The 24,144-nt window shown below is 42.5% G+C and overlaps 1 protein-coding gene across 2 annotated transcripts in view; it reads right to left on the bottom strand.

Moving 5' to 3' along the window:
* Nucleotides 1-19,791: 19,791 nt before the first annotated feature.
* gata2a (GATA binding protein 2a) overlaps nt 19,792-24,144 on the bottom strand; it is a 9,652-nt gene continuing 5,299 nt past the window's right edge. For both annotated transcript variants that reach the window (XM_030777323.1, XM_030777322.1), the window contains exons 3-5: nt 23,919-24,064; nt 20,922-21,047; nt 19,792-20,091 (exon numbers count right to left, since the gene is read on the bottom strand). In XM_030777323.1, coding sequence (XP_030633183.1) covers nt 19,792-20,091; nt 20,922-21,047; nt 23,919-24,064 — 572 coding nt within the window. The remainder of the gene's footprint in view (nt 20,092-20,921; nt 21,048-23,918; nt 24,065-24,144) is intronic.

The following is a 24,144-nucleotide window of genomic DNA, read 5'->3' as shown; positions in this document are numbered from 1 at the left end:
TGCAACAGGTTGCGTAAAACATGGCTTCCCTCCCATCCTACCATACGGCACATAAAGAGAATTGTCACATAATACTCAAAGTTGCCCTGGTTGCCTCTCTCTCTCTCTTTTTTTACTCTTTTTTTTCTTCTTCTTTCTCCTTTTCTTCTTACTCCCTCTCCACTTCTCTTTTGGTCTGAAGGTGTGACTATCCCTCACATAGTCCTCAGCTTAAGCCAGAGTCTCTGACATGACAATGGTTTTGTTCTCTTAGAATCAAGATGTTATATGTCATTTCTGGGGTTTTTTTTTTTTTAGATCTTAAATTTAATCCCAACACAAGCCATTTTTTTGAAAATGCTTATGTGCAATCAAACTGTGGATTGGATACGACTATGGCTGAGGTGTGTATGTGTGTGTGTGTGTGTGTGTGTGTGTGTGTATGAGAGAGGGGGGGGGTGCTTCTATGTTCACCAGTACCCTTTTTACTGGTGTGTTTGAATGGATTTGAATACAGACAGAGAACAGCCATCACTGCACTGCAGCAGACTGGTGCTAAGCCACAGGGCTGTTACTGCAATGCCCCAGGGAATCAGAGAGAGAGTCAAGAGAAAGAGAGAAGGACAGAGAGGCAGGGGGCAGGAGGTTGAGAGAGAAAGGAGGAGAGATTTAGAGATTGGAAGCTTGAGAGGACAGAAAGAAAGAGAAAAAAAGATGGAGGGAGTGTGTGTGTGTTTGTATAGCAGTCAAAAGTCCCCTCTGGCATTGTGTTGATTAAGATGGACGGACACCAGGAATGAGTTGAGTCACAGATAATTGTGTTAGTATTTCTGGCTTAGCCAATAACCATCAATAGATCAATCTCAATTGCTAGCAGTTCAAACCGAAACAAATAAGCAGAACTGATCCATTTTGACTGAGGTGAGCTAAATGAGACTGTAATGGGGGAGCATTGGACTGAGTTGGGGGATGGGGGGGAGGGGGGGGGGTTGCCACTTATTTATCACCTGACATTGTTACAACTTGCCAGTTAAAAAGATGTTTGAATTACATTACACAGAGGTGTCCTATTGTCTGCTCACCAGAGGAAGCTTTTGTTTAGCTGGAAGCTCTGTTTAGTTGGAATCGCCGTGCGGAAAGGAGGGGAATTAAATGGAGCCGTCGAGAGCGGATGTGCCGTCAAAACAGAAAGAGAAGGGCAGAGAAGTGAAAGATAGTAGTGCAAGAGTGATGTAAATGGACAGGCTAGAAAGAGAGGGAGAGAGAGAGAGAGAGAGAGAGAGATGGAAAAGGAATGAGGGCACATGTTCACTAAATGACAGGCAGTGGCAGAGACACTGATAACCTTGCTAGCTTAAAAGCTTCCTTTGGCGCTTAATCAAGCTTCCCAATTACACTGACAAGCTCTACCCCCATCCCAGCATCTGATGTCCCCTCGATAAACATAATTATTAATTAAAGCGCACAATTAAATCCGCCTGTGACGGACGGGCCACCGGACGATTAGGAGTTAGAATACCTGACTGATTGAATCTGAGCTTGAGTGAGTCAGCACACAAGACTTTACAATAACAATCACACTTACTGTAACTCTCTCTCTCTCTCTCTCTCTCTCTCTCTCTCTCTCTCTCTCTCTCTTTCTCTCTCTCTCTCTCTCTCTTTTGTACCATCCTGCAAACTAATCCACGAAACAAAACTTACACAAACACTGTAACTGAGGACAAACAAAACCCCCAACCTGGTGAATTTCTAAACCACAAATGCAGTAGAATATGGGGAAAGAGGACAAATCACCAACATAATCTTAAATGCTAAAAAAACTTTAAATCAAAGAAATATCAGTATTGGACAACTCAAAAAATTCTAACAAAACAGAGATTGAGTGACCCTGAAATTTAAAAAAATAGCCAGAATAAAAACTGGTTCCCATATATAAGTTGCCAATATTATTTGAATTTAGTTGGTGATGAAATGTCCTTATGATCTCATTGTCCATAGTATAAGTTAATTAGATATACATATTTGTCTATCTAATCTCAATTTATTAAACCATTATTTTCTGTCCTGTTCAACCCTGAGAAACAGCTTGTTGTTCTTGAAAAGCAGCATGTTTTAACATAATATATATCAGCTTTACATAAACTGAGAAAATATGGATGACGTGCTTGCTTTTCTCTTGTTTGTGATGCTAATGTAATGAAAATCATTTTCCCTCCATTTTTTCAATTTCTTTTCCATAGTTCAGTTTCTTGCCATTTTCTTTTTATTTACCTATCAGTTTAGTGATTTTTACAATTTTTTAATCAATTTTAATTAACTTCATTTCATTTCTTAAGCCATTTTTGTCGTTCTTATTTTATTTAGATTGTCATATGTGAATATAAATGCATCACTGTGCCCTGGATTTATAGTTCAAGGTATACTGCTTTTGTCAGATTTGTATTCTGCAAAGAACTGAATGGAAAGAAACGGTCATTTTCTCAATCTCAGACACAAAGACACACGCGCACGCAGGCACACACACACACACACACACACACACACACACACACACACAACTCACTCACACACACACACACACAGAGCTGTACAGTGTAATACGCGCCTCAACTCTTTTTCTGTGCATGCTTAAGCTTAGATAAATGCTTATGCTATGTGATGTTGAATGTGATTAAAGGAGAGTTTATAGTGGTGATCTCTGTGTACCTGCAGGGGGTTTCACCTTGGTGTGTATGAGAGTGTGAGAGAGTTGGGGAATGTGGGGGCAGTGCTGTGGTTTGTTGGAAGGGGGTTGTGGGGGGGGGGGGGGTGCTGAGGTGTGAGAACATGCAGAGGCATGACCATGGCATGGTTTGGCTTGGCTTGGCTGGGGGCATCCTGAGGGAATAGTGAGGGATCAGATAAGCTGTGGTTCCCAGATCAGGTCCACGTTGACACTTTAATGCTGAGGTAAGAGTGATGGGCTTGGTATGGAGGGGGGGGGGGGTGCATGCTTACTAAAGGGGGGGGGGGGGGGGTGAAGGACTGGGAACACAGGACAGGGTGCTGTCTCATACACTCTTATAATTACATGGTAATTACATCTGAATCACCTCTGAGTGACAGGAGGGCACCCAGCTATACTGAACCAGACTATAAACCGAAAGATGAGTGGAAAACATAAATCAATCAGACCACGTAGAGTCCAGCGGAACTGATGGGAGAATACAGATAAGAGTGTTGTACAGGGATGAGCAGGGAATGATAGATCCCAAAGAGGCCTATTCCCATATGGAATACGGGGAGCATCATTCCCGGAGAGGAATGGATAGAGACTATAGCCCCATTCCCATCCCGTTCCCAGAGGTCAGTTCTCTATTTAGGAAGCAGAGACTTCCCATTGCTCTAGGAGCAGATTGGATAATGATGTACTGAGTTCAGACCGAACCGATTTAATACGTCTTTTGTGTGGTATATTAATGACTTGCATTGATTGGGTTGGATGTAGCTATTCAGGCACGAGAGATATGGAGTGTGTTTTTTTCTCCCTCCAAGAGAGGATGTTACTGTAGACAGTGTCTGTATTAATGTCTTCAACACAGGCATCCTTTCACATTCATAAGTGTTTGTTGATCAAGCCAAGACTTATCTATGGCATCTTCTATAACATAGAGCCTTTGTCACCACACACGCACACTTTCTCTTTCTTTCATATATGCACACACATATAAAAAACACACACACACACTCACACACACTCACACACTCACACACACACACACACACACACCCACAAACATAGAGCTACATGCTCTTCTAACTATAGTCTGACCTATGAACCCTGTAGATCCTAACATACACACTGTTACACACATTCATGCGCGCGCACACACACACACACACACGCACAAACACACACACACACACACACACACACACACACACACACACATATAAAAACACACAGAAACACACACACTGAGAGTGTTGGACAGACAGACAGCCTGGCTCTCAGGCTAATTGAGTTGGGTGTGTGGCCTCACATGGCCTTGTCCTGACCTCTCTGTAGCCAGGGACGCCACAGAGCCTCAGCTTTGATACATTTGATACGGTTTAAGTGTGGAATGAAGACCTAAGCCTATTTACATTTGAACTGGATTAACGTTAGGATGACATGGGCAAGAGAAAGAGAAGGAGGGAGAAAAGGACAGAAAAAAATACATGGGGCTAACAGAGACATGCAAACACATTGGCCAAATCTGTTTGTATGTTTACATATGTAATTGAATTGGCTCACTCAAACTTTGGCTGTGTGCAATTATTTGGTATGGCTTAGCTCTGCTTGAATTGCTTAAAATGAACTGTGCATCTTCTATTTATCCTGTATCTGGGCTGATAGGGTAGACATTGGAAAATGAATGCGAAAATTTTTATTTGGATGATAAAAATGTACAAGAACACTACTTAATGTGTCACTGGGTATATTGCTGATGGCATTATTAAAACTCTACAGGGAGTGTGTGTGTGTGTGTGTGTGTGTGTGTGTGTGTGTGTGTGTGTTTGTGTGTTTGTGTTTGTGTGTGTGTGAGCGTGAGCGTGTGTGTGTGTGTGTGTGTGTGTGTGTGTGTCTGTGTCTGTGTGTGTGTGTACTTGTTTTCAATAACTTAGGAGGACATTTGAATGAAAGAACGCCATTCTGCTGGGAAAGTCTTGCCAAAATCATTGCCCCCACTAATAAAAACCATTGCATAGGTGCTTTTTTTATTTAAAGAAATTGCTGTTATTGGTAAAACTAAAAGTGTAAAGTGTTTTTGGTTAGGGTTAAGGTCAGGGTTGGGGTTAAGGTTAGGGTTAGGGTTAGGTTGATGTTTTTTACTTTGTTATAATCGAAGTCAATGGAGTGTCCTCCGAATCTAATGTAGAAGGTGTGTGTGCGTGTGTGTGCGAGTGTGTGAGTGTGTGCTTGGATGGCTAGGGGAGAGGTGGTTGTTTCTGTTTGTGTCATCCTGAACACTAATTCACTGTGTAATACTGTTTATTATGGGTATCAATGTGCTTTTATGCATTAGTTAAATGGGCCCCAGCACATTACTGTAATGGAGTGGCCGCATGAAAACACAGGGAAACCTGATCTTCCACTCACTGAATCCCCCTTCTCCTTTTCTCTCTTTCTCCCTTCATCCGCCCTCTCCCTCTCTCTGCTGGAGTAATGATTTGATGTTGCTAATGGCTTCCTAAATTTTCTAGGAAGGGCAGAACCGGTGTCGTCTTTGGTTACACGGGCTGGAACGGAGCCAAGGAAGAGGGGGTCGGTGGGGGGGTGGGGGGTGGGGGGATCAGGGAAAGATTGAGAGAGGTAAAGAAAGAAGTGGAGTCAGGCATTTCTCTGTCCTTCTTCCACTTTTTGCTTTGGAAATGCCTGAAGTATTGAAATGCTCTCAAAAGTATCCCTCATCTCTGAGGCATATACATTGATGCACTGTTTTAAAGATTTGCTTTTAGATCTGTCTTTTTTTTCATAATAAAAGGCTACTGTTTGTCGGATACAGCCTCCAAACCTAAAAAGCGCTCACTCTAAGATATGAATAAACAGTTGATATTTATTCACAAACAAGCTGAGAAGAAGCATGACACATTGAAACAGCAGGGTGCTGTGCTCAAAGGGAGTGGTTTGGGGAGATCTCAGCCTTTCTGATGCGTGAAGTATAATGCTATGTATTGTTGAGATGAGTGTTAGTTCTCAGATTCAACTCAGATGAAAGAGGCCAGGCACCAGGCCACTGAATGAGTAAATGAAATGAATAAGAAAGATTGATCTGTGTGTGTGTGTGTGTGTGTGCGTGTGTGTGTGTGTGTGTGCGTGTGTGTGTGTGTGTGTGCGTGTGTTTGTCTGTGTGCATGTGTGTGTGTTTGTGTGTGTGTGTGTGTTTGTATGTGTGTATGAGTGTGTGGTGTGTTTGTGTGTGTGTGTGTGTGTGTGTGTGTATTATGTGTGTTTGGCAAATGGCTGCACGCTCACATGATGCTTTATGGCAACCCCTAACAGACCGTGTAGGCGCCAGCGGGGGGGAGGGGGGGGGGGGCCGAGGGGCCAGAACATTGAGGGGTGGGGAGGGTTGGGGGTGCTGACTCCAGTCACATGACAGACAAAGTTTGCAGCCAAACTCCTTCCATCTAAACAATAGAGTATTAATGTTGATGACACATGACCTGTGCAAAGGCGGTGTGAACAAGCCCCAATACTGAGTAGTCAAGACAATCTTCAGTCTGGGTCAACAAAGCCAAGCCGGCAAGACCCTCTCCCCGGCCCCATCTTACAACACAGACAACACAGTCCACTATAGAGAAAAGCAGTGGAAACTGAGTAAAACGAGCATGGAAAATGCTTTTACTCTGTGCAAATCTGAAGTCTTAGGCTTTCTCAGTATGCATAATTACAAGGATGATGTGATGACTATAAGCAAGTTACGTAAGGTCTTTTCTGTCAGCACTTTCAATGTTTGAGAAAAAAAAAACTGCATTGTCATGACACAAATGAAAAAGAATGCAATTTTGTGCTTAAGAACAGTTGTTCATAAGTACCTAGACTTTCTCTCGTGGATGTTTGTGTTAATAAATATTGAGGTTACAAAAAAATGAAAAACCCTCAAAGAGGAGCTGATAAAGAGATATTGCAACATCATTTGGAAGTTTTAGTAATTATATTATATTTTCTCTAAAATTGAGCTAAATTTAGGAGAACAGGTGTATGCATACCCTTCTCATCTTAAGGTGCAGCCATAGTAACACTTTGTTGTCAAGATAAGATTATGGCTGATTGCTGAGTTTCACTATACTGTTGTAAAACTACAATAGCGTCAAAGATACTGTCTGTGTGTAGGGTCAAAAAAGAAGGGGAAAAATCTGAAAGCATGCAGAATTGTTTTAATTTGTTTGCAAAGTTAAAATAAATGGCCTCTTTGCTAACAGAATGTTCCCATTAATCCTCATATTCTTTATTACTTCTCCAAATAATCAAATTTACGACTATTCATTCATAAATAAAACGGAGAATGAAAGAGAGATAGAGGAGAGAGACACAGCACAGAGACACAACACAGAGAAAGTAAGGAGTTTCCCTCTGTTTCACCAAACAGAGCATGCTATTGCAGCGTGTGGCCATCAGTCATGCAAACTGGTTTGTGCTGTCATGTCCAATGCTCTTGATCCATTAATCTGAAGCCGGGTGTGAGCCCACATCGCAGTATTTACTCAGTGCTGGAGCAATTGCTGGCCTGGGGCCGGCCATGGAGGGACGTGAGGACTCACTGTGAAATGGGCTTGACACTGGTGTGTGTGCACTTTGCAAGATGAACAGGACTAGAGGACAATGCTAGACTGTGTTTGTGTTTGTGTGTGTGAGTGTGTGTGCGCGCGCGCGTGTGTGTGTGTGTGCACGCATGTGTGTGCGCGCACATGCGTGCGTGCATGTGTGCGTGTGTGCGTGTGTGCGTGAATGTATGGTGTGCGTGGTGTGCATAGCATGTGTGTATGTGTGTCTGTCTGTCTGTCTGTCTGTCAGTCGGTCTGTCTTAAAAGCAAAGTAAGCTCAGCAGTATTCAGGCCAACGCTCTGTCCGTGTATGTGTGTTTGTGTGTGCATGCAGGAGGAACAGACTGTTGATGAAAGTCAACACTCACTAACAGATCTTCAAAGCAGTACTGCCTGACAAATGTATGCTGAACAAGAGCAAAACCCCACAGCAGAAATTCACCAACCAAACTAATCTGAACCACCATTTTCAACTTCATCTTTATTTAAAAGGGGAGAGTCCACTGAGAATAATTTTTTCTGGTTCCTAGAGGACCTAAGGGGCTTGGACATGATGAGATGAGGGATTATTGTGTTCCAGAATGTTCCACTGGAGGAACCTGAGGTTAAGTGCCACGCTCAAGGGTATAATATCCAAGCACTACACAACACCATTGAACTTGACAAGTAGTCCTATTGTTAACCTGTTCATGTTTTCTTCCTGCTTTAATCAAAACTAAAACTACAGTCCTCCATTGACTTGACTAGCACCCCTAACATTTATCCTAAATAACGCCTTGTATTCAGATGATAGCGGCATACAGTTTGTACTGTATATGTTCTACACACATGCGCAAATTCAGTCATACACACCAAAAAAACATACATCACTCTACATTTTCCTGTCTACATTTTCCTGTCATTTATGTTTGCAGATATGATTAATGAGAGGCACAGATCTTGTTTTATTTGGATGGTCTCCTTAGATCGTGAACGGATGTCCAGATTGTCAACAAACCGAAAGCTACTAGATGAAAAAAATGTGAGGTTCAAAATAGAGTTTGGATTGGGCACTCAGATAAGGTGAAAGTTCAATTTCAGGCTAAGTTTTAGGGTTATGTTAAAGTTATGGTGAATGAATAGTTGTAGATCATTTAAGTAAAAAACATTCGCAACCGATTTACAGCAGACACATATAAAATCGAGGGTTTACCGAAATTCTACAACGGAGACAGATTAGAATACAAACGCCAACAGGGCGCTGACTCTATTGAGAGACAAGAGACAGAGGCTGAGTGCAAAGGGAAATGAATCAACTCAGGGCCATACCATAGAGCCTTACTCAGCAATCCTCAACCTTCCTCTCTTCCTCTCCTTCTCGACTTTTTTCTCCTCCTCTTGTGCTCTTGATCACTTCTCTTTCCCCTCTCGACTGCATTCCTTACAGTTTTGTCTCCCTGCCAAGAGAACTAATCAAAAGGCCTCTCTACTTTTTCTTTGTCTCGCTCTATGTTTCTCTCTCTCTCTCTCTCTCTCTCTCTCTCTCTCTGTTCGCCCCCCCTGAAAGCATGGTCCAGTGTGCACCCTACAGACTCTACACGCTCCTCTCTCACCTCTGTGACCTGTGATGTCATGCCTGAAGCTAGGGCTGCTGGGAATTGACCTCAGGACATTTGTGCTCGTGCCTAACAGAGCTTCTCAGTGAAAAAGGGAGGGGAAGGGGGTTTAGTAAAATGATCTATCTCCCTTTGCTTGGAAAAAGTCTGATCCAACCTGTATGTGTAAGGATTTTTTTTCCCTTTTATAGTGTGTACAAGACAAAATGAATCCTTGATCTGTCTGTGTGGCCTGCTTATCCAGCCTCTCTGCATTAGGCTGATGGTCAAACTGGGTCATGTCATTTTTAATGTCCCTGTCTCTCTCCCTGTCTTTGCTCTAGGTATTTGAACAGAATAGCATCACAAGGTACCCCAATGTAAAAATGAGTTTTACAGCTGGAACGAATGCACACAAAGACCACCATTGAAGACAAACTCTCTGTGTGTATGGTTCTTTCACAGCGTGTGTGGGTTTGTGTATTTGCATCATGTTTGCTACACTGTGTCTCTGGACAGCCACCTGTGACAGACTGGTAAACTAGAAGTAAGTCAGACCCGTATGTCAGGCAGTATTTTAAATAAAAGAGAGGGAGAATAGACAAGTGAGAAAGAGAACATGAGAAAAGTGGAGTCAAGTCTAAGTCCTAAGGCCTTCTGTTCTGGAAGAATACAGTAGGTAAACTTTGATCCATGTGCCACAGAAGAAGATGTCTATGGATATCATTTAAGTCTGGGCAAAGGCAACATATGTGTGGGAGTGTGTGTGTGTTTGTGTGCATGCGTCTGTCTGTCTGTCTGTCTGTCCGTCTGAATGTATGCTTCCGTGCATCTGCAAATTTGTGCATACAGCTGCATCTACGTTGGTGCTCCTATGTGTCTGCGTTTGAGTATGCATGTATCTTCCTATGCATGCAACATCACTTTGGTCCACTCCAGTCCAGTGAGTAGTCGGTATATTCATAACATCCTGTGTGAAACATCTGAATACCACATCCTTCATCCTGTCACCGTTAATTCCTAAACCACCAACCATTCCGTCACAGCAAATGTAACTACTGACGCACGTCCCCTTTCCCTCTCTACCTATGAACTCAGATATAACTGATAGACAACCAAAACCCACAGCACAGCATGCACGATACCAGGACCATGATCACTACCTGTGCAGATCTGACAAGGATGAGCTCTTATCACTCACAGTGTTCATGATGGAAAAAGATGACATCTGAGTGATGCCAATCATCCTACTCTCCACATACACTACATACACACATTCTTAGGCAGTAGCACAGAGCATGTAATCCTAAACAAACAAACACACACACACACACACACAAACACACATTTATACAAGCACACACAAGTGTGTACACACACAGACACATGCCCACACATGCACACACACACACACACACACACACACACACAGGCGCTTAAACAAACGTACGCAAAAAAATGCACACACATACACATGCACACGCATACACACAAACACACACACATACACAAACACACACACACACACACACACACACACACACACGTGCACATACATAAACATATAATGTTGTAGGTGATCTGTTTTGGTGCATAATTTTTACTCCAAGCAAGAGATTAGGGCCTTGAAGTGAGTGATCAGCACAGCACAGAAGAGAAGTGATGTTGAGACACATCGTTTGACTCATCACATCTTTTTGCGGACTGTCATTTCCTACCATTTCATAGATGCATATCAAATTCTGCAATCTGCCTCAGGGAGATAAGGACCTTGAGATGCTGGAGTTGCAACATCCCACTGAGCGAACGAGAGAGAGAGAAAGAGAGAGAGAGAGAGAGAGAGAGAGAGAGAGAGAGAGAGATATAGAAAGAGAAAGAAAGACAGAGACCACGAGAGGCCGGTTCTCATAGTGATCTCCTTCTCAGATAGAGGGCTTCCAACACCCTCAGCATGGCTGATTACGTTGCTAATCTCAGTGAGACTGGCGTCTGCCTCTGGCCCAGGCATATGCACAGGGCTCTATCGCATGCAGGAGCTGTAACCATGGTGCTGCAAAGAGGAGAGAGAGTGTGAGAGAGAGAGAGCAGAGAGTTAGAAACTGGTCACAATTCAACTCCACTCCATCACCTCCGGTCTGTAGCTCTTCTGTGCCTCCAACTGCCAGATGCTGAAAAGATTTCAAGAGGCCACAGAGACATACAGGCCAGAACGTCAAGAAATGAACCAGAGTTTCTTGTAGCCAGTGGTGACAGCACCATACTACAGTCAGTGCTCGTTCTTCGAAGGTAATGGTTAACAGTAACAGATTTTGGCCTGTGCTTTCTCCTGCTTTTTTTTTTCTTTTCCTTCTTCTCCTTCTTCATTTTCCCTGCTAAGATTATACTCCCGCAATCGAGGTTCTCCAGAATAAAATCAAAAGTCATGTTGTCTTTGAATGAGTTTCATAGAATAAATCTGGTACCACTACGGTGTTTTCTGTTTAGGGTTTGGAGATGGGTTTTTGTTTTTTTTTATGGGATAGGGGTCTTTAGGATGGCATTAACACTGAGACACAACAAAACCCAGAGCCATAGATAAACAATACTAAAGTGTTTGTCTGGTGAGGGCCCCTACGTGTGAAGCCTCCTCTCTGCATGGCTGAGAAGCCAAAGGCGATTGCAATGAGGCCTGGCCGACTGGCTCCTGACACAGGTGTACTAATCAAGCCCAGAGTGCCAAAGCTCTCTGATCCCTGAGATGTAAACAGAGAGGATTGAAGGAACACTGGGAGGATCTGGACATCTGAGATCTGTGCCAGCACAGAACTTCACAGATCCATGAAGAGAAACGACACTGAATAGCAGCCTGATTTAGAGACAGGGTGAGATTGCTCTCTCTCTCTCTCTCTCTCTCAGGAGAGGACAAGAGGTCTCAAAGGAGCCGCACTTTCTGTTTTCTCCCCAGTCCCGCTGTGGCTTCTCAGGAAAGTTCAGAGACAGAGACTAGGTCCTATCCCCCACCTCCCAACCCTGGCAGTGGTCCAGTCTGGCCTAGATTCACCCTCTCCAGTTACCTGCCAGTGAAAGCTGACGGGGTCTTTTGTGTGGGTGCAGAACAGGAGAGCCAGTCCAGACGCCCACTCCCCTGAGCCTGTACTGGCATTAGCGCTTGCCCCCCAGTTTGTAAAATGGGAAGGCCCGATGAATGCATCTGTTTGTGCACAGACAGCAGGGATGAATTTGTCTGCCTTAGAGAAGAACAGGAAGGCCTGAATGCAGACAGTCCCAGGAGAACCGCCTGAATGCTAGCTGTCTCTGGTGGGAAGGCTGAATGCTAGCATTGCCACTGAATGCTAGCTGTCTCAGGTGAGAGGCTGACCCACTTTCACACAGAGCACAGTCACAGCCCCACCCTACAACAGCTGCATCTGCACAGACCGGCGTTAGTTCTTCCATTTAAGCTTGGACTGTCTCATCATGCATAACGGAAACTCTAAATGACTGATTCACGCTGCGCCTGTTTATTAGTCTAATTCTCAGTAAAATGCATTATTCAAATGTGAAATTAAGTGGAACTGGCATTTTGTGTCAGCTGTGTTCTATCATGGATGTAAGCCATACGAATATTTAGAAAAAAATTGTTAATAATAAACACAGACATCCACTGTAATCTTACTGCAATGATTTTTACCAGTTCTGCAGCTGTAGCCAATACTGTAACTGGTTAGATAATGAACACATGAGGAATTTTACAGGACACCTGCACATTGTTAGCAAATGTTAGCACTGATATCACTGGTAGTGTTTACAAAACAGTGAATAGTAACAAAACTAAGCAATATTACAACAACATCGGCAACAACAAATGTGGATTTGTAAAGGCTGTTCTCTATCAGCTTCTGTCCATGAGTAACAGAGCTATGACCCATGGCACCAGAAACCTGGTCATCTGACTTCAGTTTTGCCTTAAAGTAAGTTGAAATTTCTTATTTGCAGAAATGCAGGCGCTCAATGTAACTGCTCTTTGCATGACATTACATTACATTACATTTATTTAGCTGACGCCTTTATCCAAAGCGACGTACAAGTGAGGAAACACTTCAAACTTAGGGCTTGCGGACGGACAGTCCGGTTTCTCAGCTCTCTGTCCGGCGTCCGGAGCAACGTCTGGACGGACACCCGTTTGTCCTCCTTTTGATGGTATTGAATAAAAATCATTCGCGCGCGCAAATTCACTCTTAAGTGCTAAGACGCACTTTGTTAGACTGCGTCTTATTGACTACTGTGAAAAAAAATCTGTAGGTTCTTTTTTTGGCTAATGGTGCGTGCGGGCACTGTGAAAGTACGATCGCAGTTATTTTCAGCGTAAATATTATTATTTTGCAGGTTACTGGCGGATATACCTGTCAAGTCAATGACCTTGCATTTCTTTGGTTTAATGTGTAAACGCTCGCCAATCACCAAACATGTAGTGTAGTAACAGTGTCGTTAATGCTGCTACCAGTTGATCGTTGAACCTATCTCATCCAGTTTACCTAAAGTTAGTTAGGTCAGTCAAAATGCCGAAACGAAAAACTGTATACAACCCTGAATGGTGTAAAGAACATACATTCATTACGAAAAGTGCCACGGATGAATGTCATGCACTTTGCGAGCTTTGCCGATGTGAGCAGCAAAGGAAAGGGAGCCATTGAACGGTATGCTACTACAGGCAAGCATAAGACTAAGGCAGAGGTCCAGGAAAGGGGCGCCTTTGGTGAGTAGAATAGTTATTTTATCCTGTCAGTTTATAGAGCAGGTTTTGGTTCATTTGGTCGCAACTGTTATATAGGTTATTGTTTTCATTTTGTGTCTTTTGAGTTGCCTGTCTGCCGGTGTTTCCTTTTATCCTTTTCCTCATTGGGCTTGGGTGTCCTCCTTTTGGGGGTCATGACAACAGCCACCCTATTCAAGCTCCAGTATAGTGAGAGACCTATGAGTAAGCGCTAAGCATTACATCTGTTTAAAAATGCAAGCAATAAGTGCGAGTTTTCTTTCAAATCAGAGGCAGGAGAGTAGGTAAAGAAGAACACAGTAGGTGCAAGTAAGGCATGTTAAGGTGTTAGAGGTGTTAGCCGTTAGGAGAGGAGGTACTCTCGGAAAAGGTGAGTCTTCAAGAGGTTCTTGAAGATAGAGAGGGACGCCCCTGCTCTCATGGCAGTTGGTAGCTTGTTCCACCATTGGGGAACCATAAACAAAAACAGCCTCGTGTGTAGGGGTGGCAATTCCAGACGATGTTCCACGGAGAAGCGCAGTGGGCGAGAAGGAGCATAAGCCTGTATTAGCGAGTTTAGGTAGATGGGTGCAGACCCAGAAGTCACTCTGTAAGTGAGCATTAGTGACTTGAATTTGATTCGGGCGGCTATGGGTAGCCAGCGGAGGTCAATGAGTAGCGGCGTGATGTGTGCCCTGTTATGTGGACTGAAAACCAGACACGCCGCCACGTTCTGGATCATCTGCAGGGGTTTCACCGTAAATGCTGGGAGACCTTCTAGAAGGGCATTACAGGAATCGAGCCGAGAGATAACCATGGCCTGTACCAAGAGTTGGGTGGGATACTGAGTCAGGTAAGGCCTGATTTTCCTTATGTTGTAAAGAGTGAAGTGGCACGACTGGGAGACCGATGCAACATGGTTCTTGAACTTAGAGAACAGAGTCGAGGGAGTTGAGCACCTTTTTTTTTTTTTAAATGCAATTTGACGTGACACATTTTTCAACATAATTTGTGTATATCATTGTCAGAATGTCCACTCTCTTTTCAAAATTGTCATAGGATAATCAGAAAAAAAATCTAACAGCAGGTTGTCTTAAAGTTGTTTACTGAATAGCCGGAGCATTAGGCCAAAGTCACATTCTGTGGGCTTCACTGTTCAGCATGTATACACTCTTGATCAGGCTAGCCCCCTGGCCCTAGTAATGTATGACCGAACATGACAGGTATTCTAATGGTATTTCTAAACTCAATGTGAAAACCACAAGAGGCAATACTTGTGACCTTTAACCACATCTACTCACATGAAACCCCTTTTTTCTATTCCCTTTCTCTCTTTCACTTCTCTGCTATAATTGCTCATATTGGCTTGTCGTTTCTCTCAGACCTTGAACCATGTCGATCGTATGATATGTATTTTCACCATAGTCGCTCTACATACAGTAGAACTGAGCGTGACCCAATGTAATTCAAGCACACATTTAACTCTTGAGTTATCAGTCTTTACTTCATTTCTTCGTGTGTGTCTGTGTGTGTGGGTGTGTGTCCCAACTTTCAAATCTCATTTGGGCCTAATAATACTGCACAAGTATTTCCTGTTTGAAGTTTTCACTTCCTGTTTTTTTTTTTTTTTTAATGTGCTTGGAAAAAAGTATGTGTTCAGTGAAGCGACGGTCCAGCTGTGCCGTGTTGTTCAGCCAGGCTTGGTATGTATAGAGGTGTGTAGAGGCTGATTATGATTGAAAGACTCATAAGGGGAATTGAACAGGGTGGATGAGAGATCATTTGGGGTATTTTTATACAGTATGTGATCTGTGACTTAACTGATGACCCAGAGAACTCTTATGTCAAAGGTTATGACCAGTGACAAACGTTATCTGAAGGGGATTTCTCAACCTTATGTCTAAACTCACATATTCATAGGTCATATTAGATTTTTATGATATTTAGTATCTAAGATATCAGTGTTCAGAGGAGCTCAGTTACACATTTGTTGTACAAATTATTTTGTAGTAATAACATAGTAAAATGAATTACAAACATATTTTTTGTATGTGTAATTATTGTTGAAAAGTTACTTTTTTTGATATTTCACGTCAGGTTGTTTTAAAGATTCTAGTTGCGCCCCCGCATAGTCCTTATACAGGAGAGAGGGATGAGTAGACTCAGTTGTCAAATTTACTCATAACTATACCATATAGTTTCATTTCGTTCTTTGGTTAACACGTAGAGACGTAGTCATGGTGATGTTAGAATACAGGTTTGAAAGCTAGAGAATGTTTAACACTTCCCAGGCCTTGTCATGAAAAATTGACTGCATGCGAGAGTATGTTCCGGCTGCCATGTTGCACTCCTTTTTCAAAACAATAGCTTTATACATGGTCAGGAAACTGCAGAGAAATAACAGTGGGGAGCAAGGTTAGGAAAAGTGTTACTTGTTTTCCCATGACTTTACCCTGGCCCCTCATTCAGATAGAAAAAAAAATCAAGAAGGAGGGATTGGCTTCCTCCTGCCTCTTATGCAGCAGGCAATACTGGAAAGCAGTCTGGTGTGCGTGTGTGTGTGTGTGTGTGTGTGTGTCTACGTGTGTCTGTGTGTGTGTGTGTGTGTGTGTGTGTATGTGTGGTTTCATGGGTGTTTTGAAGGGGTTACACTGCGTACCTATAGTTTGTTCTGGCTGTGTTTTTGGACTATTGAACACTGTGCCTGTTTACCCCACCCCTTGGCTGACATTTCATTGCCAGGGGACTGTGTTTCTATGAATTTCTTGTGGCCCCTTAAAAGAGGAAGTTCAGCTAAGTCTAATAATACCGTGCTTATGGTTTGACTGTGTTAGTGCAAATGTGTGTGTGTACAGTGTGTGTGTGTGTACGTGTGTGTGTGTGTGTGTGAGAGAGAGAGAGAGAGAGAGAGAGGGGAAGAAAAAGGGAAAGAAACGAAAGAGAGGAGAGATTGGGCATGTGCACATGCTTACACACGCTTGCGTGAACTTGTTTGAAAATATAGTCACTGGATTGAAATGCAACAATGTTTTATTTGAAAATATTCAAAACGTTCATTAAAGTCAATGTACAACATAATCAACAATCGTGACCGCAGCCAATAAGACAATAAGAAAATTATATTTTACACGCGTCAGATATTACCAAGACTTTCTAATCTCGGTCTCCACTGGAAATATGCCTCCCAGTTCCATTTATGGGGGAGATGGTGGAGGGGGAGAGAGACTGGGGGAGTATGTTCAGTTCTAGCAGTGCAGAGGTCAGCCGTCTAACCCTGAGCGCTTGGAGAGACCTGTGGCTGAACTACACTCTCTTTTCTTTAATCTTTCATCTTGAGCTCCCTAACTCCACTCTATGTGGGGATGGCTGAGGTACCTTTTGATTCTGTTAATTCAATTTAATAGATAAACAAATACATGAAGGGAGTAGGAGAGGGAGGGAGAGATGAAGGGAGACAGAGGAAGAGGGAGAGGGAGGGATGAGAAGTTAAAAAGAAAAGAGAGAGGGACAGAGAAAAGAAGAGGAGGCTGTTTCTAGACCTGACTCATAAACCTATCATAGTTCTTAGAGAAGAGGCCACCATGCTACTCTAAAGCCTTCTCCCATAAGTCACTTTGCCTTCACTGAATAGTGTGGTATTAATGGTGGATTCAAAACATCATTTGACATCCTTTTAGGAATGATTTACCTTTCAATACAGGGGGGGGGGGGGGGGGGGTACAAAAACTACTTAGTGTATCTACTCTGTCTAATATTACTACACTCCATGATGGTAGACTATTTCCCCACTACATTTGCTGTGAACTGATAATTTATTTGTCTAACCTAGAAGAGTCACCTCAAGTAAAAGAAATCAAAGGAATGGTGCTGAGCAAAAAGCGGAAAAAAAAAAACAAAAAAAACATGTAAACACACACGTGGGCACAGAAGGGCATACACGCGCCTCCGTGCAAAATTGTCATCGTGTCTCACTCTCCGTGTGGAATAAAGCAACCCTTTCTCCCTCTTCTGGTCCTCTGACGCTGGCAAATCGCATTATTATTTTTGGGAAGACAGCTCCCTCCCCAAGGAGGGCCCCATTGAAGTTCAGTGGACATTTCATGCTCTGGGAGCAAAGCCAAATGGAACGACATAGAAAGCCCAGTGGCGTCCATTACTGGCAAATGTGCAATCAAACAGCGGGACTGTTACACTATAATGAAGCTTTATCCTACACAATGTCCTTTACCGAATGATACAGTACCCACAATGCCTTAAAGAAGATGTTCGTCTTACAGAAGGACCCCATGACAAAGTTGTCTCTTGAGTCAAAGGTAGCCTGGATGGGGGATGGGTGTATTTAGGGTGGTTCTCTACAGTGACCTGAAATGGGCCCTAATCGGACTTTCTCATTAGCTGTTGGCCCTCCCAATGGTTTCCTCAGTTCCTCCATTTTTACTAAACGGTTGAAAATGAGAGCAAGTTAAGGGCTGTTTCCTGCAGCCCTCAGCTGTGAGCACATCTGTGTGTGCAGGGTCCAAACAGCCCCCCACGTGTTTGCTCACGGCTCGCCTGATTGCCTTTCCTTCCTCTTCTCTCTCTCTCCCACTAAAGACTCGCTGTCCTTCCTCTCACTCCACTCAGCGGCTCCAGGAGGAGGACATGCCAGGAGAGGAGCAAGGGAATGGATGACAGATTCTCGAGGAGAGCACAAGGACAAGAAACTCATCTTGTGTTTGTGTGTGAGAGAGAGAGAGAGAGAGAGAGCGTGTGTGTGTGTGTGTGTGTGTGTGTGAGTGTGTGTGTGTGTGTGTGTGTGGTTGGAACCTTTAAGTCACCCAGGGTTTGGTGCCTGCTGTCTGGGTTAGAGCGAAGCACCCTGAGGCCTCGGTGCCACAAAGAGGCCTTCTTTACCCAGAGCTCTACTGCTTATCAAGCTGAAGAAAACCATCAGCACACTTGAACCTTCCAGAGCTCTTGTCATTACATCTGATATTGCTCAAAATAAAGAACTCAACACAGAAGGTGAAATTCCCTCTGATCCTTAGTTTAAGGGACAAAATTATAGTGTGTGTGTGTGTGTGTGTGTGTGTGTGTGTGTGTGTGTGTGTGTACGAGTGTGTACGGGTTGTGTCTATGTGTCTTCGATTAAAGGACTCTTGTGAAATCCAGTGCCCCTGAGTATGTAAATGATCAAATCAAGCTGGTAAAACAAAATTATGCCGAGACTTAAGACAGAAACAGATGTGTACAATATTCTCTTTTCAAGTTCAAAGAAATTAAAATTAAATGAATCAGATATAGGAGATGATTAAGTATTAAAACTTTATTTCCTTTATTTGTGGAATGGAAAATGATAAAAACGTACAGCTCAGCAACATTGCCTTGGCTAGGATAAGTCAGTGTTTTTTTTTTTTTCTTTCAATAGTAACAATCAAATAATAATTATAACAATATACCCATGTGTTTTTGAGGAAAGCAAAAAGAAATAGAGTGAAAATAAATTATCTTAATAACAATTATAACAACAATAATAACCATAATAACAATTAAGCTTCATAAACATTTGTTTTGCTTGTTGCTTGTTTCCATAAAGTCCGTTAAAAAGCAGTCATATCTGCAGTGTGTATTCCAGCATGTGAGAGTAATGTGAGTGGTCTGACTCCCCTTTCTTCTCTCTTATACAGAGTCTGTGTGCCAGGCCATAGCTAATGGAGGGAGACAAGAGCAGAGAGGCCTACTGGCCCATTGGCAGAACTCTATGGTAGTGACACAGTGACTCCTATAGCCCTCATTTTCTCATTCAGGGCAGTACCAAAAGTGACTCAGTACAAAAAAAAAAAAAAAAAAGACATAAAGCAAAAGCAGTGAGTGTCCACCCCCACACCACCCCCCCCCCCCCCCCCTCCTCATCTCTGTCCGTGTCCACAGCATCCTTGAGGGTAGAAGAGAGGAAAGAGGAGGGTGCTATTTAAACAGGCAAAAAAAAAAAAGAGTCCTCTTTACAAGTCAACCTTTCGGCTGTACACGTTGAAGTGTCTTTCTCTCTCTCTCTCTCTCTCTCTCTCTCTCTCTTTGTCTTCATCACTGTTGTATTTATATTCACAAGCATCTTATTTAATGTCCGACCACAAGCTCACCGAAACTCTGCCCCCTACCCCCACCTTTGAAGAATCTGATGTTGGAGGTAAGGAGAGTGAGGGTAGATGGTGAGGTTTGGGTGTCGCAGGGTGGCATTCAGTGCGGTTCTGCCCACACAGGAGAGCGGCTGGAGTGATGTGGGTGGGTGAAGGAGGGATGGATGGGAGTTGGTGTGGGTAGCATGTGTCCAGAGTGGCTGAAAGGTGGCAAGTGGCTCATATGTGGCATGTGTCCGGCCAGGGCGCTAGCACTACCAAAGGGTGAGGTCTTGTCTTGCATGCACTTGGACAGTTCCTCAAAACCCTCGCCTGCTCTCTTGCTTCTCTTGGACTTGCTGGACATCTTGCGGTTGCGTGTTTGAATGCCCTCCTTCTTCATAGTCAGTGGTCGGTTCACCTAGATTTGTGGGTGGGGAAATACCTTATTAGAAGAATAAAGTAACAGAAAAGAGACTGTCTGTAAATATGTCGAGGAATTTTTTCAGGGGCAAGCTAAGGGGATGTTCCTGGTTAGAAATAGGCCATCTATTAGCTATGTTGTCAAAACCAATGTGAAATTATTATACTCCACTTTTGTTCCCTCTCCAAATGTAGGTATTAGTAAAACAGGAGTGTAAATTTACTTTTTTTCTGAGGATTTTCTTGGTGTAATGATTCCTTATATTGTGTGTCAGTCTTCAGAGGTTCTTAAATAAATTTTACAAATTTACAAATTTACAAAAAAAAAAAAAAAAAATATATATATATATATATATATATATATATATATAGTAAAAAAAATGCTGTAAATATTTCCGTCAAACACTTATGGTGAAGAACCCTTAACATTAACCATCTGCCTACAGACTGTGGGTAACAAGCTTTTAGTGGTAACTTTACAATAATTTTGTTTCGCTTGTCTCATTAAAAGAAAACATTATTTATTCGACAGACATAGCGATAGAAGCCACGCTGAACATGAAAAGGCTAGTTTCAGACAAGTTTGAATTGGTATTACTGACGCGGTATCTTGAATGACAGTCCCACCCTCTTGCCCTCTTGGGAATAACGCCCCCCATTGAAACAAAGCAGGATTAATAAAAAGAAAAAACGGTCAACGGGTTCTGCTTGACAGGGAAAGCCGGCTCTGCGTCCCCACTTTCTCTCCCATCCCCTAAATCGATAGAAACTGTCCGCCCATTTGACCAACTCGCCTTTACTTTCCATGTCAGCGATTAGACTACTTACGTTGTGCAGTTTGTAGTAGAGCCCGCAGGCGTTGCACACTGGGTCACCATTCCCGTTGCGCCGCCAAAGGGTGGTCGTTGTCGTCTGACAGTTAGCGCAGCAGGTGCCGGCTCGTCTAGCGGCGGACTGCAAAGGAAAAGCAACGTATATGAACGTGGTGATAGAGTTTAAAAAAAAGAAAAACCCATGCAGTCCGTCATAACTGTGTTTTACCCTCAGGTCAACAGAATATGGCTTAATGTGTCTTTGTTTTAAACAGCAGAGAGTCTGTGTCTTCGTTTAAAACTTGGTCTGCTTTCTAGAACTATAACCCATTTGTACTCCAGACATCCCAACGTACACCAAGTAGTAGCCTGCAGATTGTATAGGCTCTGCTCTTTGGTAAATACGACAAAGATAAGGATCTTATTGCAGTGCTAGGGTGACGAATATTATGACTTCCTGCTGCTATGTGTACTTTAGAGCAGACAGCATTTCAAAACTATTCCCAAATAACATCAAAGTCAGCGCCAGCTAAACACATGAAATTGCTTACGGGGGAGTCGCATCTATATTGGACTAATTGAATATATTCTGTGCATTTATACAAGCTTAATTCAATTTTCCAATTTGCGCCATGATTACAAAAAATGCGCCTGGTGAAAGACGTTGTTTCTGTCTTGAACCACTACTGCTGTCATATTCCGTTAAATTTATTAGATAGATCATTAAGTTATCCCGTTTCGATGCATGACTCGCCTTGATCCTGAGAATCAAAAGCTATAGGGGCGGGGCGCCTGCAAGTCCTGGTTGTCCCCTCTCTGTTCGCTTTGTGTCCATTGCAGATCAATTTTTCACACATAATAAGAAACATTTATAGGCATACAATACAATTCCCCTACAGCTAACCATGAGGGGTGTACGTGTTTTCAGTTCATTTAGGCTGTAGGCCTAGTTCATATAATTCTTCTAATTAGCCTGATACAAAATTGGCTCTTTGAATAAAAAAAAACGCTGGTCCAACTTAAATTAAACAAAAAGTAGACAACAACAAAAACAAACGCATTCCGATGCATAAATTCTGTGCCAGCCCGCCATGACAAACAAGAGAGCAAGAGCATAAATCCATTTATTTTCCAATCCCTAACAGCACCATCCCCGCCCTTCGCGCTCTCCCTTCACACATAGCTGGGTCCTACAGTGTTGTGATAATCGCTTTACAGTATATGTCAGAATCTGGCCTGCCGGGGCCAGAAAAAATTCAGCGGGGTTTGTTGAAGACGGAAACACCCGGGAGCCTAGCTTCCTTATCGGTCCCGGGCAGATATCCGGATAGGAAACAACTGGATGGCCTTTGAACACAACTCTGAAAACACTTCAGCTGAAAATGCAAAGCTGGGGCTACAGGCTCCATGAAAAACGTAATGGACTTTTCATCATGGGAGCAAAGCCGAACTGGCCAAAAAGAAAACCCTGAAGACAATTCCAGCCTAGGTCGATATGGAGAAGTGTAACGACTGCAGCAGTCGAATCAAACGGAATATAATAATAATAATAATAATAATAATAATAATAATAATTAGGCTAATGTGATATGAGACATATAGCCCAGACTTTATACATGGATTGCGAATAATGTAGATTTTTATTCATTTCTTTAATGTCCCCCATTTTCTTTTTTCTTCTTTCTTTTTCTTTCTTTTTTTTTTTTTTTTTTTTTTGGCGTAGCTTTTCCCTCCTACCGAAAAAAACGCCTGTATTCGTTGGAACTAAGAAGTAGTTAGAGCTGGAGTACTCTAATTTGAATCATGGCACATGGCTAACAAAACAGTATTGTCAGTCACTAGTCACTGACTCCCTTATACGTGCCGCCAGAGCAACCTCCGCCACTTTTACAATACACCGTTTTCAGAAAGGAAGGCGCATTTTCTTTCTTTAAGAACATTACAGCTCAAAGAGATATTGCGGGTCTTAATCTAACTTAATCTAAAAGAAAAAATATTTCTTTTGGTTTCGTTTATTTGAGAAAATCGCACTAAATGTGTTCATGTAGCTACATTAAGCCGTTAGACGGTTTTTTAATCTTCAGAATCCTGCTTTCTCGGGATTATATGCGTCTTTTTTCTCTGAAAAAAAAAAATGAGCAGTTGCAACTTGAGATCTTGAGATAACGCTTATACGACCTGGTAAGCATGTATTTTTATTAGCATGCTACAAATAACTTATGAAATTGCAGTTTTGTCCTGTTGAATAGTTGCTTTATTTTATTTTTTTTATTTTTTTATTTTTAGGGACTAAATTTTAATTGTTGTTCTTGTTTGTGTGTATGCGCGCGCGCGCGGAGGCGCGCGTGTCTGTGCTTGTTCAAACCCAGTGACCAAAATAGCATTAGAACACAGAGGCTACATCAATACCAAATTTAAAGCCATTTTATAAAACGCATCACTTAGACAGTCTTAGAATATCCGGCACAATTTTGAATGTTATGTGAAGAGCTCATGTAAGATTATGACATGATTCGAAAAATTATGCATATACTTTCAATAGAATTATTGATATATTTTCTTTCAAATTATGAATCCGAGTACTATGAAAATAATTTTCCATTTTGCCTACTCAACAACTGGATTACCACAAGTGATCAGTAGAGTTCCAAAGTCATTCTGTTTATTGTTGATAAATCCATCAGATATGCAGAAGCTTTCAGACACTTGTCCCATAATATGATTGTATCCATGCTGTTTTTCAGGCAGTAGAGAGTAGTGATAATTAAACCAGCATGGGCATTGGTATCAGTGACAGTATCAGAAGTACCAGCAATAATGATAGCAGTAACAATAGCAATAGTAGCAGTATTGTATCAGGCAGTGTAGGGGATCACCGGGGGGTGAGGGTGACAAACAATTCCAGGAAGATCATAGGGAAAATATAACTTTCCTGGAATTGTGCACATGGTCTCTGCTTTGTGCTCCTATTTAGCCCCCTTTCTCACATATGCAAGGTTCTTTTGGTACTCACCAGTCTGCGTTTAGGTTTGATGAGAGGTCGGTTCTGACCATTCATCTTGTGGTATAAGCCACAGGCGTTGCAGAGGTAGTGCCCTGTTCCATCCCTCCGCCACAGTGGAGTAGAAGTGGCACCACAGTTCACACACTCACGGCCCTCTGTGCAGAATTCAAGTGGAAAGAAAGCAAAGGGAAATTTATATAATTAAGAGGCTCAGAGATTATGAAGGAATATACAG

This window comes from Chanos chanos, chromosome 6 (assembly GCF_902362185.1).
Source record: "Chanos chanos chromosome 6, fChaCha1.1, whole genome shotgun sequence".
NCBI classification, from domain to species: domain Eukaryota; kingdom Metazoa; phylum Chordata; class Actinopteri; order Gonorynchiformes; family Chanidae; genus Chanos; species Chanos chanos.
This window is presented reverse-complemented; position numbering and strand designations above follow the sequence as displayed.